Source organism: Apteryx rowi, unplaced genomic scaffold (assembly GCF_003343035.1).
Source record: "Apteryx rowi isolate R43461 unplaced genomic scaffold, aptRow1 scaffold_697, whole genome shotgun sequence".
Classification (NCBI taxonomy): Eukaryota; Metazoa; Chordata; class Aves; order Apterygiformes; family Apterygidae; genus Apteryx; species Apteryx rowi.
In genome coordinates, this window is record NW_020450979.1 from 371,392 (window position 1) to 393,991 (window position 22,600).

At 40.8% G+C, this 22,600-nt stretch overlaps 1 protein-coding gene across 5 annotated transcripts in view; it reads left to right on the forward strand.

Annotated features, from left to right (window-relative positions):
- PRR5 (proline rich 5) overlaps nt 1–22,600 on the forward strand; it is a 70,845-nt gene that overhangs the window by 16,084 nt on the left and 32,161 nt on the right. For all 5 annotated transcript variants that reach the window (XM_026086495.1, XM_026086492.1, XM_026086490.1 and 2 more), the window contains 3 exons: nt 9,860–9,940; nt 17,866–17,914; nt 18,632–18,689. In XM_026086495.1, coding sequence (XP_025942280.1) covers nt 9,860–9,940; nt 17,866–17,914; nt 18,632–18,689 — 188 coding nt within the window. The remainder of the gene's footprint in view (nt 1–9,859; nt 9,941–17,865; nt 17,915–18,631; nt 18,690–22,600) is intronic.

The following is a 22,600-nucleotide window of genomic DNA, read 5'->3' on the forward strand; positions in this document are numbered from 1 at the left end:
AAATATTCCCATTCTGACTGGTATTTGCAAGGAAAGTCAAATCAGGGAGTTTTTGTTAAGTGAGCTGGGGCAAAAGGAGAATTCATTGTTTTTAATTTGGACACGATAGGCATAGTTCTGGCCAAAAGTGGTTCTCTGTCAGTGTATTTCATGCATGTGTATTTCATCAAAATGATTAACCAAGTGTGACCTCACATATTACTGAAATAAGTGTCTGTGAGTAATCTTGTCACTGCTTTGTGTGAACTCGGGCCTGACCTTTCTTTCTTGCCATGACTGGCCTGTCGCCTGTGCACTGCTAGCAGCACCATCCCCACAGTCCTGTGGCACGTGCCCCTGAAATCCGTTGGCAAGTGCTCACAGGGCTGCTGCAGGAGGGCACCGGGCCTGAGCCACCTGAGTCGGCAAGTAAAGGGGGCATCTGCACGTCTGCACTAGCCGTTCCCCAAAGCTGTGACAAGTAACACAGATTATAAAAGAGTTGCACTGCATGGACTAAATGAAAACTTTATTTCTTACTTAATAGCACAAGGCTTTCCCCAGAGGGGAAGAGAGAATGAGGGTACTTCTTCTTTCAGACATGAAAAGGCTCATATCCTTTCTTGGTTTTAGGAATCTCAGGTATTCTACAGGCTGTAGAATTTGAATTTATCCTCGGGAAAACCAGGGCTTAAATGATATTGGATTAGTTGTATTAAGAAGTTGTCTGTTATAGCTTCCACCTATGACCAGTGCATGTCCATGTTGACATGTGTAACAGGGCTTGATATTCGGAGAGTTGGTCTTCCGCTTTCCTTTAGAGAGCCTAAAATCAGTATCCCAAACTGGGTTTTTACATGTGGACTCACCAGAAAATTCTGGTGACTTTTGAAAATAATAGGCTGTAAAAGGGTTCCCCCTCCTCCCCCTCGTAAAATTAAAACACTTGCCCCAACAAAGGGGTAGCATGCTGTATTTTGGCTTGTGGGAATATTTGTGCTTCCATATAAAAGAATCATTTGTGTTGTTTCATTCTGTGACATATTGAGCATTCTTGCTGATGAAGGAAGTCAAGATACACCAGAAGCGCTCTTCCCTCTCACCAAGCCTGGCTGTTCTATATTTAAATGTACTGTTGGTTTCTTGCTTAATGTTAGCAGCTGTGCCTGGGTGTGGTGTGCGTGCATCTGCTTTTGAAAGAGGCTTTGAACCAAGTTCATCAAAATTGATGTGGGGAAAGGTAAAGTACAGCCCCATGGCAGGCCCTGCCCCACACGGGACTGCTGAGAAAGTCAGTTCTTGGAGGTGGAGCGAAGGGTGCCTCGGCCCTGCTGCGGCCGATGTGCAGACTCTGCCGAGCAGGAGTTTTGCTGGTGGGACCTTCTGCAGAGAGCTGCTCCATTGCTGCGTGCTCACTGCTGGCTTTGTGACTGCTGTCTGGCTGCCCGGTGATGTCCCCTCCATCAATGCTTAGGCTGATCTCAGCCCTACGACTGCTTGGGCGCCTGTTGCTTTCTGAGACCGCAGGAGAGCAAACTGCAGGAGCCTGACGACAGGGCTCAGTTTGCGCGGGGCATGTAGCATTTGTTCCTAGCGAGGAAGGTTTCTTCCTCCCTGACAACTTTCCTTCACCTCAAAATGCTGCAAAACTTCTTGAAGCTGTTAGATCAAAGGGAAATCGGGTGCTGAGCGGCTGCCTGCTGTTATGCAAATCAGACTTTGTAGCATGTCTTCTTCTGAACTTGCTCTCCCATGAACCCCAACAGATCTATACACCGATTCACAGGCAGTGCAATTTAACCAGCCCCGAAGAGCAACCTAGTGGAACAATACAGTTTCATTACAGCTCACAGAATTTGCATTGGATTAAAATAGCTTAGATTTTTTTCACTAGCATTGTCTTTGATTCCTTTTTTTTTCTCCCTCCTGCTTCAGGCAAAAAATGAGGCTGAATGCTGACTAAACCAATTGGACCGAGAAACCCAGGGTTTATAATCTTTAGCTTGCTAGCCAGAGGGGCCCCCCTCAGGGCAAATAAAATCCATCAAGAGGTTTTCATTGTGCCTGAGCTAGCGCAGACTGCCTAATCAGGGCTTGACACCATCAGAGGTCTGCTGTGGGAAAGCCTCTAGTGAAAGGCACTTAAATCCCTTTTGGTGTAAGAAAAGGGAGAATACTCCTGTGAAGGAGTAGGAGATAGCAAAGAAAAGGCAAATAAAATAAATATGAGATGCCTGTTACATTAGTGAGATCCACAGTAAATCCAAGGAGACATATGGAATCGGAAAGAGTTTTATAGTTTGGGCTAATTTTTACAGGGTTGTAATATGCATGATGGCTTGCTTTAAATTAATTTTTACAGTCATGGGAACCATATTTCATCTTCTAATTAAAAAAGAATGTTTGTTCAGATCACAGTGAGGCTTTCCTAATGGAGAAAACATTCCGGACCAGCATATTTATCTAATACTTCTACTAGGAAATGTTCTCATTTCCAATATTTGGCATTTACTTAGAAATATCTCTGTCTGCCTGAGGACCAATGTCTGCTTCTTGGCCTTTTAATTGCAGCCCTCTTTGGAGTATTTGGTGCAAGTGAGGGACAGACCCAGCCGCGCTGCAGAGTGGGAGGAAGGACAGTGTCGTGAAATGAAGGGACTTCGCAGCTGGCAGCTACCACTGTGCATGGAGCATGTGCTAGCCTGGATTACAGTAACAGAAAGCAGGGAGAGGAGAAAGAATTACTTCTTAGCCCTCCAGACATATCTGTACTTGCTTGGGTACAGCTATAATTGGGAACAAAAATCTCCTGAGTCCTACACTGCACAGAGGCATTAACTCCTTGGAACAGCTTAGGGAAGTCCCTTCACCTGTCTCAACCTTTTCATACACAACAGCAGTGTTTATATTTGGTGAAGTTAGTGAATTAATGTCTCTAAAACACTTTGAAGGCTTTGAGTTTGGCACACCGGTGTATTTTCACTTGTATGATCCAGTGCATAATTGCAGCCTATCCCTCTTCACAGACTGTTTTACCTTGGGTAGAAATTTCAGAGACGAAAGGGAATTAGAAGCTGAGCTCTTATTTTGAAAGGGACAGGGCCTCACAGAAAGCCTGTGGGATCCCACCAGGACTTAAGCTGTGGTAAGTTCTGAAAATGGGATTTTCCAAACTGGATTAAGCTAATTCAGAAAGATAGACTTTTATTTTGGAACAAGAGTGTCTTCAAGGAGACTTAGATGGAAGTATATCAGGTTAATTATTGCTATATTAGCTATTCCAGTAACTGTCCAAAGTAAGATGAGCCCTAAATCGCTTAGTCCCTTTTGAAAATGTTGCCCTTTAACTATGCTGTGCTAGTAGTGTGTGATTATTCACACTGTGTTGATTTTGCTCACTGACTGTTTGCTTGGAGCTCTTTAAACAGGAGAATTTGCAAACAGTAAACAAAAATGCTGTGGTATTTTCACCCATGCTGTTTGCATATGAAGGTAGTGACTGCTTTAGAGAACAAAAATTACCTGCGTGCTGTGCACAAACAAAAAATTGGGTCATGCCACCTGCTTTGCCAGGAGATAACAAACTGAGAGGACCATGACCATGGTCAAAGCAAACAGGAGGTCCAAGTTCAGACAGACACTTGCAACCCCAATTTTGCAGTTGTTCCTCAGCTCTATGAACAAACTGTTTCTGAGCTGACAGAAAACAGTGTTTTAATCATAATAGTTTTCCTCCTCAGTTTCTTAGAAATGTCAGTGGAAGAACGAGGATGACACTTAAATACCAGAGGGAGACCCCCTCCCACTTACAAAAGGCAGCGGCCTCTGGGTGGTCAGCTAGAGACCCAAGTGAAATCTATGTTTTGGTGATATCAGGTGAGTCAGGCAGTGGCTTTGTATTGTGTAAAAATCATCATAATAAACCCCACCCTCTTGGTTTTGGCACTCATACTGTGCTGCTGCTTGGGAGTGTCAGCAGAATCAAACTTTGTGCTTTGGAAATTTACACCTTCCAGATCCCTTCCTGCTAAAGCGTGCGGTGGGGGAAGTCTGGGTTGCTGTTTGGGCTATAGCTGTTCCTCACATTTCGGGTTGCAGAAGAGAGTCCCACAGCCTTGTTGTTCTCTGAAGAGTCAGGCAAATGCAGAATGAATAGTCCCTCCAAAGAGTTAGGTGAAATGTCGTATTCTGCTGGGTTGCTTTTTTAATGTTACGAGTTCATATACCTTCTTGACTATGGGTAGTTTTCTTTTGGCAATCAACTGCAATCTGTGGCAACTGCGGGACAGACAAGTACAATACATTGCTGGAGTCATCTCACAGTTTGTCTTAATTCTAAAGACAAAGAAATGGTAATTATCAAAACATTTTGTGTCTGTTTTTTACTTCAAAATTGAATTATTGGCAAAACTGACACGATTCTACTAGGTTCTTAAGTTTTCATAGGCTTTCATTTTCTATTCAAAACTGGTCTTTGCAGTTTTCCAGGCCTGATTTCCACCCCTACAGACAGCCTACACCTGCTATTCTTCTCTCTTTCAGTATCTAAGAAAGAGCCCCGCTCACCCACTGACCCTTGGTTCTTCCCAGGCTTCTTTCTGCCCCACTGCTGGCATCTCCAAACGTCTTCTTCTTGTGGATACCAGCCATGGTCTTCAGACCAAGAATGACCCATGGCTTATATTTGTATGAAAGGATGTCTGCACAAAGTATCCTAGTGCTCAGATTCAGGTTAAGTGATACTACCACAGCAGTTCACCTTGATTTGTACCAGTTGAGGAGCCAGCTAATGAACTGATATTATGCCTTCAAGAAATACCATAATCCTAAAACTCTGAGATGCGCATTCTCTCACAGTGTGAGACTGACTGGATATTGATTCAAATGTGCACTGCTCAGGCACACATAGCTTCCGGGTCCCGTTTGTCCCACCAGAAAATACTGGTGGGGGATCATTAGAAGTTGCTTATTTCTTTAAGCAGAAGAAAATGCAGTGCTGCAAGAGCAGGAGGTTACATCTTTTACATTTCCATGGAATATGTGCAGTTCAGGAACAGATTTTTTTTTCTAATCCCTTTTATGACTGGGCTCTTTTTGTGTCCTCTGCTCTGCTTTGTTCCTGTGCCTGTGATCACACATTTACACACACAGTGACTACAGGCGAGACGTTCATACTAATATCAGTGCATGAGTGCACCCATTATTAACTTTCATGTTGTAAAAGAGTTGCAGAAGAGAGTTTATAAAGCGTTTCCAATTTAGGTTGAGCTATTAAAATATAAGTTACATACATAATTACATACATTATGACTTAAGCCTCAGTGGAGGCTGGTGGCAGGCACAAGTAAAGGAGATCCACCCACCTCAGGCGTCTTGCAGGACTTTTGTGTGTAAGCAACAGCTAAGGCTTTCTTATAGTACAAAAGGCTGTACCATTCTGACTAAACCCTTTTAAACAAACACTGATTACAGAAACCATGGTATTGTTTTGATTTAAGCAAGGGATTTGGGTTAGCTTAAGGTAACTAAGAAGATTTAAGCTAAGCATTTTACATTTTTTTAAGCATTTTACACCAACTTACACCACCAATAGCATCCCAGTTATTCCAAATCCTCTTTGTTGCCCCTGGAGCAACTGTCGCGAACCAGATCACTGTGACATTCCCACACCATCTGCAGTCTGGGGCTGCATTCCTGCGCCTGGCAGGAAGGCACTGCTGTCTGGGGTGGGAAGGAAAGGCAGCTGGCAAACACAGCAGGGCCAAGGCTTGTCATGTGGACAAGGCAGATTTTCCCTGACTGCATGGAAGATCCCAGGCAGATTAGAAGATCACCACCAGGATGTTTTAAGTAGGTGCAGCTCTACTACAGAGGTAATAACTTAAATGCTTACAATCTGTCCCCCTTAGTTCTTGTTAAGAAAGCTTGCTCTCTATTATTTCTCTGAGGAGTAATAATAGACCTGTTAAGCTGGAAAGAAAAACCTCCCCCTCATTTAGAAGATTGCCAGAGTGAAAGAGAGGGAGCAGACTGGCTACAAGGAGAGATTTAGTCATTCTTCTCTACAGCAGGATGGCAGGGAACATTGCAAAGTTCATTTCCAAATCAGAAGAGCATGTAAAGACTGCTTGTTTTATCCACTACATTAATCGTACTTCACATATTTCTCATAATACTAAATGCACCCAAGTCACTGCACTGTATACCAAGACATTTAGCTGCCAATTTTGAAATAATTGTAAATTGAGTGTAACTGTTCGAGCCAGCCAAAATATGCTGGGTTGGATTATTAGTGTATGTCTATGCACATGAGTGTATGGGGAGAAGAGGGACCACAGCATGTGTGGAAGTGCTTAACACCTTGGAAATGTTGTCAGATGAACAAAAGAGAGATGAGAATAATGATTTCTTTTTTGATCTGTTCATGCATTTCTCCACAGTGGGTCATACCCCTCATCTGCCATTTTCCAGACACTTTTGATTTTCTTTCTCCACAGATGAATGAGGCTGAACTTTTCTAACAGCGCATCTCTTTGCTGTTCAGTGTTGTGTCTGCATTTCTAATCTGTAAGTGAATAGCGTCAGTTTTACCTTCCTTCCCATTCCTCTGCTCTCAGCGAGCACTAAAAAAGTCTGCCTTACTGTGAACCTGAGAAGGTTTAACGTGGGTGCCTGCGGTCCCCATGCACACTCCACTGCCTCCTGGCACAGTGCCTGCTAGGACACCCCACCTCTGTGATGGGGAGCAACTGCGTGTGGCTGGATCCGGCCTTGGAGCTGACTCCAGGCCACAGCCGCCAAGCTGAGCACAGACAACAGCAAGTATGCAACCCTGCAATATGTCCTTGGTGGAGTCACCAAAAGGAGCTGCTTCTACTCCAGTTAAAACTTAAAAGAAATTGATATTTTGGGGACTTCAACTCCATAGTCATAGTGTTCTCTTGCTCTCCTCTTGGCTTCTTGCACAGTGCCAAGCTTCCCTTTCTCATCTTCAGACAACACCACTTGCATGTGGACGGCCCTGTTAATGTTGCCTGACAATGTTTTTTAGCACCCAATCTGCTGAGGAGTGCTGCAGCCCCCGGAGGCCCTCTGTCAGGCCTGCTGTCAAAGGAAGCACATTTTTGTAATGTGCAGGGAGATTTGCTCTACAGTCACTGAAGCCAATGTTCGGAAGCTGTTAGCAAGGTGTGGGGGATTGTCCCCCACTCATAGCATAACTTTTAAACATATCTTTCATCTGCAGGACTCTAAGCTGGCAATAGCAAGTCTTGTTCTGACCCTATAATGATACCTTGGACTTGCGGAATGCTATCGAATGCATCTGGAAGTGCTGCTGAGCTTTTCTGCTGGTGGGAACCTGGCTTTCTTCCATTAGACTTCTGCTGAGCAGAACTCACCTGTGGCTCTTCTTCACAAGACAGGCCAAACTTAAATCCTGGCCCCTTCAGGACAGGCAAATCTGGCCCTGGTTTTGCTTTCCAGGACTCAAAAGCTGCTTGTTGCTCCATTTCACCAGGCTCCAGCACAGCATGATCAGGGGAAGGCTGGCTGCAAAGCTCGGAAGAACAGCGTTGTGGAGTCACTAGTGAAAACAGACCCTCGGGAGGATGTGCACAGTGTAGCTTTTGATTCTCTGAAGATACTTCACTAAATATTGTAGGGGTGACCTTCATGCTGGTGGCCCCCAGGTGCACCCTCCTAACACCCCCGTGGCTGGTTTTTGCTATTCTACACTTGTGGTGGGTGCAGCAGTGCCAGGGCGGAAGGTGGTGTGCAGATGGGAGGGAGCGAGATGGGGCAGAGCAGAAAGACTTCTCCCCTGTGCTTTTTGAATAAGCCCTAAGATGCCATCTCCCTGTCTCAGGTGCAATATTAAACAGGAAGAGCCACACCCCAAAATTTGTATTTTCTCTTTGTAGTCGGTAGGATTGTGAAGGAAGAAGAATAAAGTGGTGATAATTTGAAGAGTCCCTCCATTAGCCACAATGATAGCATGTAATACCACTGTTGATAATCATACTAGTACTCATCACTTCTATTATGCTTTTCATGAATAGGTCTTAAAAAAGCCTTTCAGAAGTCAGTGTCATTATCTTTATTTTACATGTGGGGTAACTGAGGCAGACAGAAATTAAGTAACTTGCAATCACTTCCAGTGGTGTGAATGGTCATTTTAGTTTAAAAAAAATTGTATTAGAAACTACGTAGCACTTCTATGAGCAGTGGAGCTGATAAAGCCTGCTTTCTTGTGTATTAGTGCCTGGGAGCTAAACATCTGTGTGGATGTCTAATAAAGGTTGAGCTCACCCTGCAGTATGTTCTTGGTGGAGTCACTAAAGGGGACTTCTCCTACCCCAGCTGAGACTTAAAAGAACTTGATATTTTTGGGACTTCAACTTCATAGCCAAATGTGGTAGAAACTGAGTGGAGGAACAGGGATTAACTGACAGATGGAAGGACTGCATGAATCTTATTTCTGTAGGAATCAAAGCTCAAATCTGTTGTGAAGCTATAAAAGATGGCACTAGGTTGGGGAAGAGAAAGGAGACTTCTATTCCCTCCTACTATTTTGAATTCCTAATGCTGGAACAGGTTTGGTCTTACCTTTAACTAGCATTTCTTTAGCTGTGTCCTCAGAACTAAGCTCAGTGAGTTAGGTTGATGTGTCATCACGCTAATTGTATCGTGTATTTCAGAAGCATTTCAGAGCTTGATCTTGAAGCACTTACTTACTCATTTCAGTAACCCTTTGAGGTACAGTCTTGTTAAGCTCATGGGACTGGTAGACATCCCTCCTAAGCACGTGGACTGCCCTGTGCAGCACACGATACCTGGCAGGTTTTTGCTATTTGGCATCCTAGGATTTATAGAGCTGGTGGTCATACGCCACAGCGATAGTGTTGGATATGTGACTTTACCCTGCCTGTTGTGCTAGAGAATTTTGTCTCAATCCTGCCTTAAGTTGCTACTGACTGCAGCAGAAAATCACCACCTCTAAGCAATATCTGCTTACAGAACAGTTACAAATGGCATTGGAAATGATAAGGGAGCATTTGAGCAGGGCAGATGGTTGGAACAGAGCTCCACTATGCCTATGTCAGGCATGTCACCTCCTCTATCGATGTCTTCACTGCAGAAACTCTAGACCTCTCGTTCTTTTAACTCAGACTTGCTTTTCCTCTAGCCAGAGCAAGAGCGTTAATCTTTGAGAAATGAAGGAATGGTTATGGTAAACAGGCTTTGTAACCAATTCTGTGGTAAACCTCACCCCTTTTCTATTGTTTCACTTTTGAAAATGAATGAGAGAATGAATAAATTGCCCTAAAATTCATACACTGTCTATTTTTTTTCTTTCAAGTTTTTGAAGAACTAAGCATTCTTGAGAGATTCCAGTAACCACATCTTAGTGAAGGAATGCTATACTTGTGGGTTAAACTTTATACGTAGTGTCCAGACTTGATAAATGCTGATTTGTTGGTAAAAAAAAAAAAAATCAATTAACCATAGTTCAGGCAAACATGTGCCAACAGGGCTAAGAATGTCATCACTGATCTCATAGTGAAGTTGTTGTTTCTATAATGAGCCTTTTATTTTACTTAAAATATATGAGCTTACGTTTTCTGAGGTACCTGATTTCTGATGTGCAACTTTTGAAGTTATCAAGTTGCAATACACCGAAAAGAACTGATTTTCAAAAATGGCATCTATTTTCTAGAGAATAGTTCCCTTTATGACATCTGAGGTGGGGTATCAGAAATCACCTACTACTTTTAAAAAGGTCTTACAGTCCTCTGGAATGAGATGTTTGACTTATCCTAGAAGCGATATTTTTCTAAAATGTGACCAGGTACTAATGTCTCCTAACTTCCTCTTTCAGTATCCATAATGGAGTAATAGCAGTGTTCCAGCGGAAGGGTCTCCCGGACCATGAACTTTACAACCTCAATGAAGGAGTCAGGTGAGTGATTCTACTGGAGTTATACAGAATATTATTAGCCAGCATGCACAGTACAGTTTGCTAGCACTCACACTGAAAAGTTTTTACAGCAATACTGTGGGTTTCTTTTCCGGTAGTATGTGTTTCAGCCAGTAGCGTCAGTTGGGCCTTAGTGGATAGTCGTCGTTTATGTGTGCCAACACCTTGCTGTGTAGTAGAAGCTGTATTCCTCCTTCTGCAAAGGAAGTATTCATCCATGAGGACAGTGGATTATTTTAGAGTCTCTCTTGAAGTACTGGATTAAAATTAAGGAAGGGAAAACCTGGACTTCATTCCTTAGCTGTATTAATGAAGGCCTAAACCACTGCAGTGATGCAGTCCTTTTCCTAGCTGCTAGGCCTGGCTCTGGGAAGCATCCCTGGCATCCATGGAGGATGTAGAGCCTCCAAGCTGTGACATGACACAGAAAGAAGTCCTGGCTGGGGATCCCTTATGTGTAGCTTCTCCTTCCATGCAGGCAGAATAAACCAGAGGTGTTATAAAGCTGTCTTGTCAACACAATGACCTGGGAAACACAGCTTCAGGTTCCCATTTCTTTCTCATACAGTGTTGAAATGGTGTTCACAACAGACTAAATAGAGAGTAAGGTGTATAATGGGAATGTTTTTTCTAAAAAAGATGGTGAAAAGCTCATTTAAGTTATAGATACAAAGACAAGTTTACCAAGAGGTAAGGTGGTATCTGGATTTACAGCACTTTAGTTATTACTGCTAATTAGAGCAGTTACTATTATTTATTAAACTCTCTCTTACTGACAAGGGCAAGGTAGCTTGTTTCCTTTTGACAACTTGTCCCAGTGCTTTGAAGAATAAACTGTAGAAAACAAGCAGCACTCAGAAAGATAGACAGCTTAATACATTCCCTATCTGTCTTAAGAGTCTCAGTGATTCCCTTTCCCTACTACTTATTCCCACTGCAGCTGGGACTACGCAGTCTGACAAAATCCACAGAATATCCAGAAAGCACCAGCCCAACTTGGTTCCTTTAGCTATGGAAATATCTTCAGAGAAGTCCAGGCAAATGACATATGGCCTGTGATCTCTTTCTTTCTCCCCCTCTCTTTCTCTTTTTTAAATTAAAATAAACTCATTCTTCAGTTGGGAGAAAATGACAAATACAAAAGAAGAGCTTTTCTGGGATGGCTGTCAGTTAGCGTGATCCATCAATCATTTTGAGTTAGTTATTGGAATAATGGTTGATCATTATTGCTGTAAGTGCAGTCAGGATTCTCCAGCTTTATCTGAATGATGAAAATTGTAGTACTGGGCTGAGATTTCCTGGCCCAGTGTATTTGCCTCAGGATGCTTGTCTGCTGATGAGAGACAGGAGAGGAAAAGGAATTATCTGCTGATGTCACAGAGACAAATACAGTCTTACATGGACGGACAAACAGAAGTAAGATAGATGTTATTTGGTGAATTGTGCCCAGATTCGGCTTTCATTTACCTGGGTAAATGAACCCCCCCCATATGGGTTTTAACCCTGCACAATAATGACACTGGGTAATACAGTTGTGTTGAATTTATGGCAACATACCAGGCAGCAGTTTTCTTTTTTAGCAGGAAAGTTGATTACTAATAGACTAATTTTTTTTTTCAATTTGTGGTGGGCTTGGCTGCCATACGATAGGCCCATTTTTTTTTGTTGGCGCGAGGATAATGCTGCTTTGTTGTTATCTCGGTCAATGGTTCAGTTTTGCTCTGCTTTGGGGAGAACAACGCCAGATGACTCATACCTGAGCTAATTGACAGAATATTGTGAAATCTAGACCATGCTAGAAAGCCACTATCGCAAACAAGGCATCAGAGACATAACTCTTGTAGTATAAATGAACACTTGCTGAGATACAGCCTGGCCTGTGAGACTGGTGGTTGTTCTTGTCATCATGTCCCTGCAGCTCTGGGCCAAGCAACCAGATGTTTTCAGCAGCTGTTTGTATTTGCTGATTGTGGACTGTTAGTTAAGGAATTGCTCTCTGCCTGCACCCAGGGAGGTAGCTGCCAAGATGAACCTTGCACAATCCATGAATGCAAAGAAATGCAATTTGTGCCTGGTTCCTGCGCAGAAGGGAAGGGGTGGAGAAGGGATGACCAAGTAGCCCTGTGGCAATGCCATGTCATCCTGAGTAAGCCCCTTCACTCCTGCAAAGGGAGAGCTTTTCCCTGGCTTTCGCTGCTCATAAAACTGTTTTCTGATGTGTATTTTAGCATAAGCAGATTAAAAATGCAAACATAGCTGGGCTAAAACCAAATCAGCCTTTCTGCTGCCACTTAGTTGTTTCCTCTTACCTCTGACTTGGCCTGAACATCCTTCCCATTTACTGCCAAACTCTGTCCTCTCAGTGACTATGTGGAATTTGTTTTTCTAAAGCTTCTCTGTGTGTGTCCCACGTGACGGTTATTTATACAAACAATGAAAATGAGAAAACTGCAAGTGGGCTAAGAGGACAGAGCAGACAGCTGAAAGATCTGTCGCAAGAGGAAATCATAGCAGTGGTATTTTTTAAGCCTATTTGTTCACACATCCAGCCGCAACCCCTGTCCTAATACTATATTCCCTCTGCTTGCTATATTTTATGGTTGACCGCAGGCATTAACCTTTTTAAGTACTCCTGATTATTTACACCTGAAGCCCTTTTTTCCTCACTTCAATTCAATTCAAAACATAACAAAGAAATTACTGATCTCACAGATATCAAAAATACCTGGGTTACTGCTGTTGCTATTGTATTCAAAATCGTTTCTTTGGATTAATGTTATTATTTAATGCAAAAATATCAGATTCATAAATATGACTTCAGAAGTGGAACAATCTGTATTTGCCCTCTGATTATTTTAGATGCATGTTTCCAGCAAGTACATAAAAAGAAACATATATCCATTATTTCCACTGAGCAAAATTTGAGTGTGGAAATGTTTGGGTAAATGGCTGATACTGATAACTTTTTTCCACAGTTACAGGACAGTAAAAGAAGTTATTTTGTTTTATCAGTTTAACTAAAACAGATTCTGGGATACTTTTCATAACTAAACCTTGAATATCTAAGTTGACTCACAGATCAAATGTTAATATTTCAGCAATAATGTTATGTCTGCAATATTTGTGCATCTTCACTTTGACTCATCAATGTTAACGTATATTCAACTACTCTTTGTCAGGCACATGTACAAACAAATACTTACATATATGGTTTCCTTTTCTGAACATACATCTACTGGCTTTGTACTCTGATTATTTATGCACTGATTATTTATTAAATCATCAGGGGATACAAATGTATGCATGACCATTTCCTTCTGCTTTAGTTTTGGCTTATAAAAGCACAGGTGTCACTCATCTCTAAACATTTGATCTGTTCTTCCGCTCTTTCCTCAGGGGAGACAGAAAATAAACGTATGCCGTACAATGTGTTTATGTGATTCCTCTTTTAATATAGCACTGCTGTAATGAGATCACTGTCTACTCTGCAAGAGTAAGAATGTATATAAGGGATTTTTTTTTTTTTTGCTTTGATCCCATGATCTGTAAATTATCCAACTCCAAAATTTCTGTAACAATAGAAACGACAGAACCAAAATGAACTGGCCAGAACTAAGACAGCAATAGTGATACCCTGAATAGGTCCTACCTTACTCATTTCTGCTCATCTCCACTATGTGACCTTCTCTTCTCCTGTGAGCCATCTCTTTGTTCCACCATCTTTTCAGTAAGGAAAGAGCAGGTGATTCCCCCTCATCTAAGACAAATAATTTCCATAGTCTGATTCAGAGTTTTAATTTGGGTCCTCTTGCACAGGAGAGATATTGTTAGGAGGTCACAAAATGCAGTGCACAGCAAACACAGAGACAGAAGGGGAAGAAAGGCGTTAGTGGGACTGAAGTGTAAGTAGTTATAGCTAAAATTGCAAACATATATCAAAAATGTAATAATCCACTGTGTTTGGAATTCATCATAATATCCTGAATGCTGCAGTATAGAACAAAAATAACCCGGTCTCATTTACACCAATGCCCCTTGACACCATTCTTGTATAACTCTAGCATTAGCAAGTGGCTTTAAATATGGGGTTACATACAGTTTGGGAAGCCCTACTACCAGTAAAAATGAGTGTGTGATTTCAGTCTCTTTCATATTGCTATAAATCCTGAATAACTGTGCTAAAGCTAATGGAGTGCAGTAAGGCGGTGAGGAGAGAAGATACTCTGGTAACCGAGATTATCACCGGTGTTTGTCCTGTATGTAACTTCTCCTGAGCCCTTACCATGTATTTTAATTGGGTATTGGCCAAGAAGGAGTTTATAATTAATGTTTGTAATGTTTTCTTCTTTTACTATGCAGCTAATTCAGAGGTCAGATAATAAAAAAACAATCTGCATATACTTTCTGTTTAGTACTTCTATTGGTTTGTGTGTGTTGTAGTAATAATCTTGTAGTGGGGATGAGGGTGACTTTTTCATTTCATGCACTATATGTCACTTTAAAGAATTTATTTACACCACTTGAAAATCAAGGAAGAAAAAGCAGGATAGGGAAACACGGAGGAAGCAGGATGTCCTGTATTAAGGCTAATACATATTTATAGCTGCCTCTCTTCTGAGTTTCAGGATACTGGCTTGATGCAAACAAAGCACGTTTTATTGGCATTTCCTCTTTTGTAGCAAGAGTTCAATCCCAGTAAAACCCTTCTTTTCATTTTGCTTCATAATCTAATAGCTAATAAAGTTCATGTCAGATATATGCAGTGCTAGACTTTCCATTCTGAATAATGTTGCAAGAGTTAATTTCAAAATGAAGCAAAGAAGCAGCAACAGGAAGATACAAAAAAGTCAGGAGCTACTTTAGCATGTTTTATGTGAGTTTATATTATCATCTTAATTTATAAAGTCATTAAATAGGCAATGAAGACCTGATATCAATGAGATACAAGCTTCATAAGAGTGTAAAGTGACTGTCAGCAAAATCAGATGCACTTAAAACCTGGTGTCCTATCAGAACAGGAATCTCTTTTAGTTCTAATCAGATTTTCACCTGGATTCCACCACCGATATCTGCATATCTAGAGAAGCTTATTCAGTAATCAGAATTATTGAGGACTGGATAGATGACAAGACAACTGGTTTTTGTTAAAAGAAATTAGACAAGGATGAAAAAAAAGATAAGCAAGCACTGTATTGGATCCAGTTTTGTTGTGAATATGGGTACTGAGAACAAAAAAACACTGGTGTTTTAATGTGGCCCGAGGGCCTCACTATTTCACTAGAAATTAATTAAGATAGCGTGAAGTATCTGTATTATTAGGGATTCAAAGAGCAAGAGGCATTAATTGCACTGTCAGTTCTTCTACCCTGTAAACAGTGATGCTGATGTATCTGTACTGCTGCTTGGTGTGATGCAGTCCAGTGCATATAATTAACTACAAGCTTGGTGTTAAGTTCATTCACAGCTGAAAAATGGAAATGTGGTGGGCTTTTGATTTATCAGAGGGATAGTTAGTGGATAAACAGAACCTCATTTTGTATTTCCAGCTGTAAATGCTGGGAATTAGCAGTAGAATCTGAAGTACATACAGAAAGGGAAGGTATTTGCAAACCACTGGCTAAAGTCTAAGAGGAATCCAGGCCTAGGCTTCAAAGAGTTCTTAACTTGAGGACAGGGTAGAAACTTAAGCAGAGCCTGAGAGCATAAAGTATCGTTAGTATCCTTCTTTTGAAACAGTGGCACAAAGAGAGCTCCAGGATCAAATTGTTTCTATGATAGGAGATTTTAAAACAGCAACTTTTTTGCCATTTTACCTAGAGCTAGGTTTATCCCTCAGAGTTCAAAGGAAGAAAAAGCTTTAGTGCCATCACTTGTGACGCAGAAGAAAAAGCCCGCGACTTGGGTTTGCTACTGGGTTCCTACTGTGAGTGAGCATGGCAAGATCAGGCTATACACCCTTTTACTCCGTGAAGTAGAGGCTCCTGAGCACCCATAGGGCTTTAAGAGTTTATTGATCTCTGTGGGGTTAAGAAGATTTTAATTCAAGGGACTGTTGATGGGTATGGCTGAGTCTGGGGCTCCAGGCTGCTGGGCTTGGTCCCTGAGGCCACTGCGAGGGTTGTCCTCTCCCAAGTGCTGCACCAGCCTGCTGAGGGGTCTCACCGTGCAGTGGCCCTGCATGGATATGAGAGGCCTATAGCTCAGCCCTGAGCTGGCTTGCAAAATTTTTGTCCCTCAATAGTTACTGATAGAGTATGTCTGAATTAAGCAGGTTTATAGCAGAAAAAGGATTTTGATGCTTAGCAGCATCTGAAAACCCCTTTCCTTGTGTTTACTTCCTATTTCATTTGTGCCTCGAGCAGTTCCGCAGGGTGCTATGGCATCGGTGAGGACATGTCCTTAACTGTAAATGAATGAGATATTGTATTTTGGCCTCCTAAAGAGTGGCCTTTTTCTCCTTGCCCTGAACTGTCAGAAGATCTCAAGAGGCTATGCTGAATCTTGTGATGTTTTAAATGTCAGACTCCAGCTCCTGTGGATTTTTTCCAGGAAGCATAGGGATATGCTGGGCTTTGGAAACTAGGCATGTATTTGCTTACTAGTTAAATAATATGATTAATTAGTTATTTTTTAGTTGAAAGACGTAACCCTAAGGGATAGATGATAGCATACACCAAATATATAGTTGACATAACTACACAAGTGATCACAACATTTGGTTGCCTAATTGAACTGGATCTTAAATAGATTTTAAATAGATAAATAGACACATGCATTTTAAATATGAATAGATTTTAAATAGATTTTAGATTTAATAAATAGATTCTAGATTTAGATTAAATAGTTTTTAAACAGAATTTTAATAACTTTTAAACAGAATTTTGCTCATTTCCTCCAGGTACTTGAGATGGTTGCAAAGAGACAGGTTTTAAAAAGAGCTCCAGGCCAGATGTGCAAGTATTCAGAAAACCCAGCCGAGGCTGGATTTTTATAAGTTCTGAGCTCTCATTTAGGCACATAAATAATGACCTAAGTGCAGAGAAGTGCTAAACATCTAGCATCCAACATGGGAGATTTAATTGACATACAGCTCTTGAGCACTGCAGTGAGTTTTGTCTAGGTGCACTGTTAGGGCTTGCAAATCTGGTTGAATTCAGTTTCTGAATTTGAGGATTGTTGAAATTTTGTTGCTTGTGGGTTGCTCTCAGATTAGTTTTTGGTTTTAGTGCAGAGGAATCATGAAATACAGAGCTAAACTGTAAATTTCTACTTGCTTTTTCACTAAAACCATACAAAACTTCAGCTGGTTCAGATTCGGGCTGGAAGACTGTGACCCTTTTCCATGAAAACTGGCCAAGGTTCAGGTCTGCGACAAAATCCACGAAATACCATCATATTTCAGGTTTCTCTATACGTTGTCGCAGATCTTTTTTAAAGTTATTTGAGCCAGAGATTATTCACCTCTGGACACATTTAAGACAAGCTGCTTGCTCATTTTTTTGCACAGCCCCACGTATTGGCATACGGTGCAAAGAGCTCTCCCACATTTGGAGCGCAAGGCACCAGTTAAACACTGGCACAGAAGTAGAATAACTAGTATTTTTGAAAACGTTAGAAGTAGAATGGACTGCATCCTGTTTTGTCTTTGTCAAATCTCAATTTCTGCTCATGCGTATTTGAGTAACTGAACTGTCTAAAGCATAGCAGATATTTTTCCACACATAGAAATGCTGGCTGAGATGCTTAGTATTCTTAACCCAGTTTGTTATGTTTCTGGTTATGCATTATTGACAGGCTATACTCATATGAAAATATTCTGCTATTGCTGACTTCCCCTTTTCCATGTGCTCCACCGTTAATACTATTTGTTGATTACATAGATCCTTTTCTTATTCTTTTCAATATAGGCAATTATTGAAAACAGAACTGGGATCCTTTTTCACTGAATATCTACAGGTAGGCATGTGTTTTCTTTCATTTAATTCATTTTTTTTAATATGCTATGAGCAAAATTGTTTCACCCAGTCTAAATGCTGATCTGGAGCCCTTTGAAATCAGTCAAAGATTTCCACTGATTTTTCTGTGTTCTGGATTAGGCCCTGTGTGTCATTTATGGACTAATGAGATATGGATATATATTTTTTTATATATATGTATATATGTACATAGTTAGATAGTGAAAACTCAAGTAGTGGAATAGATTTATGCAGCCAGTGGGTTTTTGTATGAAATTGCTGTCTTTCAATAGGCTCCGGACATTTTATTTCAGCTTTAAAATTTAAGCTACTGAATAAACCTGTTAAGTTCATTGTAGTATAGTAAATAGGAAAGCCATTTAGTAGTAAGTAAACATTGTCTATTAAAATACAGTGTTCTTTCTACTCATCTAAGACTGACTACATGCTGTACGGGTCAATCATTTGAAGGCTGTTAAGCCCTCTGTACAGCACAGAACAGGGGCTGTATTCTGGAAGTGGTAGGCAATTATATCATCCTTTCACAAGTGTCCCAAGGGATTTAAGCATGATGGATGGGGGAGGAAAAGTCCTTTGATGACTGATCATTAAAATGGAGGACCTCTATTTCTGAAAGTTAAGAAAGAATGAAATGTTAAATATGATGGCTACAGGGAAGTATAGAATTGAGTAAAGGTAGTCTATATTTTATTTACAGAATCAGCTGCTTACAAAAGGCATGGTGATCCTAAGGGACAAGATCCGGTTTTATGAAGGTAATTTGGATTTTAGCATGGCTATCTATGTCTGTCACAGGAGTGACAGAATGCAAAAGCATTCTGAAGGCAGTGACATTGTTTTCACTAACTTCCCTGGATTATGGATTAATTATATCAATTTATTCATGCAATCTATTGTTCTATCCTGCCTTAATGTTCCCATTGGCTTTCATCAAGGAGAGGTGATTGCTTAGAGCAGCAGCTAGGGAATAAAGGAAAAATTATCTCCTTTGGCTTTCTTTGAGGAGAGGTGATTGCTTAGTGCAGCAGCTAAGGAATAAAGGAAAAATTGCCTCCAGCTTGGATGCTTTCTTTTGCTTCAATTATAGCCTGCTCAGTATTAAGGAAAAGTGGAAGAATAGAGCGAGCTATCTTAATTAACAAAAATCGGAACGCTGAGATCCCAGTTAGATGAAGTGTCTGGTTAAGTCCAGAATAATGCTGCTCGTTGTTTTTAGCGTTATTCTGGATTCCTGCACACAATGAGGTCAGAAAATGTCTTGTTTCACTGCCAAGGCTCCATTTGTCAGTCTGCACCTTATGGAGGTGTCACCTTATGGAAGTAAGCATCAAGAAAATTCTTTTTATATTTGAAATAGCAAAGTCCAAATTAAAAATAAATAAATGGAGATGCAGGGGCTGAAGTTGAGAGTGTAGATCACTTTCTGTTTTTTTACTTATCTGTGCATATCTAGAGAATAGATATCTATGCATATCTAGAGAAATGTGTCCATTAGAATTACTCCGGACTGATACAATTATCGCTAGTCATTGAATATATTCTTGTTGGTCCACTCATTCCCCTCCTTGTTAGTGTAAATGCTGCAAAAAACACTAAGCCAGATTAGTTTTTTAATGAGTCTGTCTAAATGCAGAAAGTACTGTCCAAAAGTGCTAAAGCCAATGCATAAGTAGAAATTTAATATGGGCAAATTCATTCTGCTTGACTAGCTTCCAACGTGGCAATCACCCTCATTTCATGTCCTGTGCTGTTGTGCAGCATTTAGATGTGCTATTAAATATACTATTTTGTCCTAGATGTAGGTATGCGTCATCAGAGAGCAAAAAGATTTCTGAATATTTTATAAGATTATTGTGTGTGTAAATAATCTGAGGATCTTTAGGGAGTCTGAGATGATTTTGAAGAAATGTAGCTTTCCTTTAGCTTCCAGGGCCACAGTCATAATACCACTTAGTCTAAATATACTGTTTTAACAGTAGCCTGGAGACAACCATTTCCATTAGTTACAGCTATCTGTAAATCTTAAATGTGACCTTTCATTACTGACAGTACAGTTGATTGGATTAAGATGGTGCTATGGGACCCACGTTTTTTGATGAAAAGAAGATAGCCCTGAACAAAGCAAAAAGAGAACAAATTTCACATTTCAAGTACTCAAACACTTCTAAGTTGAATACAGAGTTCCTCAATTATATAAAATAACAGTTTGGAGAGCGCAAGGGGAGCTGAGCTGTAAAGATTTCAAGACCTTCACAACTGCTTTGTAAATCACAAAGGAAGTTGTTTTTTAAGTATCATATTGACAAATTAGATCCAGTAAAGCACTAAATTCCTATCCCTTTTTCTTCCGTTTTTACTAGCTTGCAAATCAAAATACTATCACTGATATTTGAAATCAAAGCTGAGAAGAAAAACTGTAAGGCCACTGAAATGTAAGGCCACTAAGAGACTTTCAAATATAGGAGCATGTTTAGCAAATACAAAGTTTCAGCAAACTGTTAAGCTTATTTTGGTTTTGAATTCAGTGTATCATTTTATGGCGTCCCCTTAAAATATGGTCAGAAATGCTGGTGATGTGACGATTAAATTGGTCATGTATTTTCTAAGTGCTTCCTTACAAGTCTCAACTCACCTAAACTGGAAAGTTTTAGAAAGATGGCTGTAATTTAGGATTCAAATTCAGGCATTTTTCTGCCAGAATGCTTTCTGATAACTTGCCTGATGAGTGGCTGGTGGATGTGAGTCTCTGCGGCTGGAGGTAGGGTTTCCTGGCTGCAAAGGTACCACAGCTCCGGTGTCCCTCCTGTACTTGGTGGCCCCATAATTTGGACTCCCAAAATACTGCAGCAGAGTTGGGAGCATGGAAATCCTGGGAACTCCTGTCCAAGCAGGGCTCCCCTCCTGGTTCTGCAGAAGCCATCCCATCCTCAAATCTCACGTTGTCCCTGATCTGATGGTTGGTGTTGGAGCTTTCACAGGGGAACAAAGATCATTTCAGAGCACAGTTTGGAGGGGTTTTGTTCTGCAAGAAGTTTTGAAAATTTTAACTTTTGTTTTGAAAGAGAATGATTTTTTTTTTCAGAAGTTTCGACTAACTGTTAAAAGCACTGTGAAACTGAAAAGCACTGTGGATTTTTATGTCATCCAAAAGTGACTGTATTGTGCTTCATTTAAATGAGCGTTTAGATGAACCCAGCTTCCTTGAATCCAATACATACTTATGGTAAATGTAGGGATCTTTGCCTGACAGTAAAACAAACATATTCTTGAAAGGACACAGAAGTCACATTCCTCTGTGTGAAAGATGCTAATCATCAACAACCTATAGGAATTCTTGCACAGCCCACACTAAAAGGCCCGCCTGGCAAAAAGCAGTTAACTGGGCAACCTTTCTAAGCTGCTGCACAGAAATTTGTCACTTTACAAAACAAACTGCCCACAAGATGAAAGGAATGTGCTACAGTAAAGGCATATTTATCACAACAGGACAATTTGACTTCATGCAATTCTAAGAGCAAAATTTCAGAAGGACCAAAATTCTAAGCGTTCAGCACCCACGTTTGCAGCCAAATATTTTTAAAGGCTTGTTTTCCATTTAACTTTAACATATGGGTAACTAATCTATTTAACTCTTTTTAAAATTCTGCCCTCAAGGTTTAGAATGGTTAGAGTTCTTCTTTGTGAGCAGGATTTCTATCCTCGAAACACTTTAGTATATTGACCATAAATGCAACAGTATTTAATATTATTATTGCTACTACTACTGCTAGGAAATTTTGGACCCAGTTCCCTGCTGTGTTTCACTAGAACTAATATAAGACAAATTAAAAAAAATTGAAACTTAGAACATATTTTTCAGTCTTGCACATGAGTATGTAAGACAGGGAGGATCCCAGTCTGATGATGCAGAAGCAATGATCTTGGAATAGTTCACAAGCCAGCAGCTGCAGTATAGCATGGTGATTCAGATTTGTCACTGAAAGCATTTAAAGCCATCGACCCAAGAATAATTCAGGAGTTGCAGATATGCCAAAGCTGGTGCTATTTGTCATCCACTTAAAAAATGCAGCAAGATCAAGTATCCTGTAATAAAGATCGGTACTTGACTAACTTTGATTATAGCTGCTTTCTTGCAAAGTCTATTTCTTGATGTGTGTGCAATACTAGGAAAATTGCTCCCTGACTGGGGCCCTAAGTAATGCTACAATACAAATATTAAGGATAATATTTGATTCTGATACCAGTAGTAATCTTGACTGATTGGTATTGAATTTGCTTCTTGATAAGCCATACTGTCTTATTGGAATGCCTCATGTATTTATCTCCATAATAGCTGCTGGTGGAGGCGTAGTGGAAATTTCCCCATTCGCAGTCAGGTTAGGTGCACAGGGACAGTAAATACCTTGCCCAAGTCACCCAGGCCAGCTGGGGGAGCAGGGGTTTGAAGCCAGCATTCAGCTATTCAGCCCAAATTCCTCTCCCATAGATCTCCAGCTCCTGCATTTGTCTCTGTTTTATAAAATGTTCTCTGAGGGACTTGGTGTCCAGCTTGGTTGTAAGGGCTTGGCCAGAGCTTCTCTGATTGCCAGGAACCTGTGGAGGCTTCCAGGTGGCTGCAGCTGGGGAAGGGCAATAGAGAGGTGCTGGCCCTGCTGCGAGGACCAAG